The 4,994-nt window shown below is 44.3% G+C and overlaps 1 protein-coding gene across 1 annotated transcript; it reads left to right on the top strand.

Moving 5' to 3' along the window:
* The first annotated feature begins 1,000 nt into the window (after positions 1-1,000).
* LOC123115324 (hexokinase-7) lies at positions 1,001-4,584 on the top strand. Its single transcript, XM_044536505.1, has 8 exons — positions 1,001-1,481; positions 2,575-2,725; positions 2,833-3,012; positions 3,124-3,198; positions 3,314-3,469; positions 3,574-3,672; positions 3,752-3,882; positions 4,042-4,584. Exons 1-8 carry the CDS (start codon positions 1,294-1,296, stop codon positions 4,451-4,453), a joined length of 1,392 nt encoding a protein of 463 aa, XP_044392440.1. The 5' UTR covers positions 1,001-1,293; the 3' UTR covers positions 4,454-4,584.
* The last annotated feature ends 410 nt before the right edge of the window (positions 4,585-4,994 follow it).

Raw genomic sequence — 4,994 nt, 5'->3', positions numbered from 1 at the left:
TTCCCTTGTGTTGTTTTATATAAAAAGCGAGATGAATGTCCTTGCCCAAGAGATAAAGCAATTTGTACTCTTTCCCAAGAAATTTGAGATAATAAATTTTAGCCAGAATAATAACAACCTTATTTTCTGTAACAACGCTCTTGAAGCAGAAATTCAGGCAATCAAAATAGGAATGCCACTAGCCATTGAGTGGTCTAGTCTTTCTATTATTGTGTAATCATATTCTCTAGGAGCATTGTTTTCGATAGTGAATGCCTTGCTCATCAGATCAACATCTTGATTATTTAGTCTAGATTGGACGAACGGGAGTTTAAACATTATAAGATTGATAGATCACATAATAGAGTAGCCCATAGTCTTTCAAACTATGCTCGGACTGCTTGGAGCACACCCTGTTGGTTGCATAAGGCTTCAGATTTTCTTCGAAGTCTTGTAATGACTGATTGTAACTCTACTATATATGTGGTTGTTTGGATACAGTTCAGTTTTTAGAAAACGAAATTATAGGAAAACTAGTTTTAGTTAGTTATTCTGTTAACACAAGTTTTTGGAATTCTTTGTTTGGATTAAGAAGCTGTTTTTACAAAACCATGTTTGGGTAGATTAGACCCATCGATCTGAATGAACTGGATAAGTACGCTATCCAAACAACCCCTTATCCAAGCAATTTTAGTATTAAACGTGTTTTAGGATTAAACCTGTTTAGAGGAAACCAAAACACGTGTTTTAGGATCGAAACCACCCCTGTTGGTTTGGAATAAAAACTCCCTTCTCGCCAAGGAAAAAAACTACCTGATTCCCCGCATGTTTTGAACAAACCTTATTTTGCCATGGCCCTTTTTTCTACGGGTCGTCGAGTGAAAAAAAAAACAAGCGAGTCAAAGTCATACGCTCCTCGTGAAGGTTCAAAGCAGCAGCACTCTTGGCGACGGCCTCTCCGAGTTTGGTCGTGGTCGTCCGCAGCCTCCTCGAATCGAAGCAAAACAACAAGATAAGCACCAGGTTTCCGAAGCCGACGCAGCCTCCAATCCCACCCCGTCAATATCCATCCGACCCGGCCTCTCCTCGGTCGCTTTCTCTAACGGGATCCGCCAACATTATAAATTCAGCGCCCGAGCGCCTCCCCGTCCCACGACTGAATCTTGTTCGCGAACTACAGCCCAAGAAAGAAAAGAAGGCCACCATATATACGGCTCACGGGAGTTGATCAGCGGCCTTCTTTTCCTGCGGCTCGCTTGGTTCTCGGTTGATCGTAGGAGTTTCGGGTTCTGTTCGATCGTCGGCGTCGGGATCATGGTGGCGGCGGTGGATGCGGTGGCGGAGAAGGTGGTAGCGCAGCTCCGGGAGGAGTGCGCGACCCCGGCGACGCGGCTGGATGGCGTGGCGACGGCCATGGAGGAGGAGATGAGGGCTGGGCTGCACCAGGAGGCCGGCAGCAAGATCAAGATGATCATCTCCTACGTCGACAACCTCCCCAACGGGTAACTCTCCCCGACCCTTCTCGATCTCAATCTGCTCATGGTAATACATCAATAAAACAAAATTATATTTTTCATGGCAAATTTCTCGGACGAACAAACCAAAAATATTTGCATATTAGTTTCATCGATTTGCTTTCCAATGAGCATTAAGAGCAGGAAGCAGCACACATATGATACTAGCATTGATGGCTCTGCCTTAGCATCAAGTTCATTGCCTGAGTCGATTTGATAATAATTATGAGGTGTTGTACTAGTAGTTGGCTTCACCTAGCTAGCTCGGTTGGTGGCGAGGCTGGATTTCTCGTGCTGACAGATGGTGGGAGTAGCACCATGCTGCGTGTTGACAGATCTTCTTGAACAAGTGCGCATGTGACGGATCGTAGTACTGCACGTTCTGTGTTTCTTTTGCATCCGCGTGTCCACTTGCACGCCGGCGACCGTGCCGCTTGTGCGGCGTCAGCACGTGTGTGCCCTGCTGCCCACCTGCGTGTCCGGACGTCAACCCGTGTAAAACGGCCTAGAATTTACCACTCTACGTATGTAAAAATTCTCGTCTGCGACTGTGGGTGTCGGTGGAACGTTTGCTGTTTAATAACTTGCCTGCGAACGCCTTCTCATCAGCGAATTCCATTTGAATATTCTTAGATGCTTTCTAGAGCTTGAAGTTATTTTTTGACTTGAATTTCAACGAAGTGGGTATTTTTCTAAAAGAACTTAGTACTACCTCCATTTCAAAATAATTCAAGTTCTAGATTTGTCATAAGTCAAACTTCATTAAGTAATTTAAGTTTGACCAAGTTTATACAAGAATATGTCAATGTCTACAGCACCAAATATTCTTCATTAGATTCATTATGAAATATATTTTTCTATTATATATATATATATATATATATATATGATATTGTAGATTTTAGCAGACTTTTCTATATATTTGGCCAATTTGGAATTGAGGGAGTACTCGCTATTAGAACCATAATAGCTTACTTTTAATTTGTAAATGCTTCTTACTTAGTGACACTTTCAACTAAAAGATTGAAGTTTCACCTCATAGTATGCTTGCGTGATTACCGTTTGTTGCGACTGAATTTAGGAGTGAAGAAGGCTTGTTCTACGCACTGGACCTTGGAGGAACAAACTTCCGCGTGCTTCGTGTGCAGCTCGCTGGCAAGGACAAGCGCGTCGTCAAGCGTGAATCCAGGGAGGTCTCTATTCCTCCTCACCTCATGTCAGGCAGCTCTGCGGTTAGTACACATGCTTTGCAGTTTCCAAGTCTCATTACCCTGTATTGTTGGTACCTGAATGTGATGGTCTCGTTGGCACATTTGACCTTGTGCTCATGCCTCCTCAGGAGTTGTTTGGCTTCATCGCGTCTGCGCTAGCCAAGTTTGTTGCAGATGAAGGAGATAACAAAGTGTTGGACGGCAAGCAGAGGGAGCTGGGCTTCACGTTCTCTTTCCCCGTGAGGCAGTCGTCCATCGCATCGGGCACCCTGATCAAGTGGACAAAGGCGTTTGCCATCGATGACGCGGTACGTATTCCATGCTTTGTGGAGATGCATTCAAGAAAATCCACCTTTTAATCAGAGTTGTGCCATTTGCTTGACAAGTATATCTGAAATTACCTTTGAATTTTTTTACAGGTCGGCAAAGATGTAGTCGCGGAATTGCAGACGGCCATGGAGAAGCAAGGTATCGACATGCGTGTGTCTGCGTTGGTAGGTTCTCTTCTCTTCTCTTCTGAACCGATGCGATTAGCGTTGCATTTTTCTCAATCACACTAACACGATCTTCTGTTGGGAACGTATTTGACATTACTTGTTCATGGTTCAGATAAACGACACCGTAGGGACACTGGCTACGGGCAGCTATAACGATGAAGATGTTGTCATCGGTGTGATATTAGGTACCGGCTCAAATGCCGCATATCTAGAAAAGGCAGATGCCATACCCAAGTTGGAAGGAGAGTTACCAAAATCAGGAAATATGGTAAGGTTTATATGCCTGTTCAATTCCAAATAACTAATGTGCACTGCACAAGATCACTTATCTAATTCATTCATGTCTTCTGACTGTACTTTTCTGTGTTTCAGGTTATAAATACCGAATGGGGCAACTTCTCTTCTTCATGCCTTCCGATCACAGAATATGATCAAGCATTAGACAAGGAGAGCCTAAATCCTAGAGAGCAGGCAAGCTTGTAGGACTTACACAATTGTCATTCGTGTTAAACCTTAGATTGCAATGCCCTAACATTCATTTCCTTTACAGATCTTCGAAAAGTTAATATCCGGAATGTATCTTGGCGACATCGTGAGGCGGGTGCTTCTTAAAATCGCCTCGCGGTCTTTGATTTTTGGTCACATTAAACGCACCAACCTCAAAACTCGCTTCATTCTGAGGTATATTTGCATTGCTAACTGTGTTATACGTAGCGAGCAGTAATGTTAGAGAACAGATAATCCATGGCATTATGTTTCTAGTTCATTGGTTTTTTGTAACATACGACTCGACGCGGCGCAGTGCTGACTGCTTCTCCTCTTCTCATGTGTGACATTCAGGACTCCTGATATTTCCGCAATGCACCATGATGAAACCCCTGATCTGAGGATTGTAGCTGAAAAACTGGCAGAAACCCTGAAGATCAAAGACACGTCCTTGGAGACTCGGAAGATGGTCGTCGATATCTGCGACATTGTGACCAGCAGGTCTGCCCGGCTGGCCGCTGCCGGGATTGTGGGGATAATCAGGAAGATTGGTAGGGGCACCCCAGGCGACAAGAGGAGGACAGTCATCGCGATCGACGGCGGGCTGTTTGAGCATTACACCAAGTTCCGGCAGTGCCTGGAGAGCACGCTGGTGGAGCTGCTTGGCGAGGAGGCGTCGGAGTTGGTGGCGGTGAAGCTCACAAAGGACGGTTCGGGCGTCGGAGCTGCCCTGATTGCTGCTGCTCACTCTCAGTACCTCAACTGATCAAGTTACGAGCTTTTCTCAGACAGTGGCTGTTGTTATTTGACTGTAGTGTTCTTTGTACATTTCAAAGAAGCCTTATGTGCCTCTGTCAAACTAATTTCTTATCAAAATACATACGTTTGCTGTTGCAAGCTCCAGCGTCTTAAGTTCGTAACCGGACCACTGTGGTGTTGCATAGAAACCAATTTAGGACATTGCCTACATATCCGGAAGGTTTGTGAAAGTGGAACAGGGCTTTTCTTTGTTTTCCGAACGGCTGAAAATAGAGCTGGTTACTAAATTTCTGGATTTTGTGGAAGACCTTGTGTAGCCCAAAGAAAGTAATGCTCAAGGCACTGCCAAAACACTCTAGATAACTTTATTGTCATTGGATGTTGAACTTCTAAATAATCAATAAAAGGTTGTCTGCATCACTCGATGCAGAGGCTGAGGGGTACCCCCTATTTCCGAACAAAAAAATTGCCCTCATATTCTGTTATTTTCTTGTGAATAAATGGAAATGTTATCAAGGCGTTTTTTCTCCCATATTTGGAGAACGTTG

The sequence above is a fragment of the Triticum aestivum genome, chromosome 1B, assembly GCF_018294505.1.
Source record: "Triticum aestivum cultivar Chinese Spring chromosome 1B, IWGSC CS RefSeq v2.1, whole genome shotgun sequence".
NCBI classification, from domain to species: Eukaryota; Viridiplantae; Streptophyta; class Magnoliopsida; order Poales; family Poaceae; genus Triticum; species Triticum aestivum.
The sequence above is the reverse complement of the archived record's forward strand: the minus strand, read 5'-3'. Positions and strand labels throughout refer to the sequence as shown.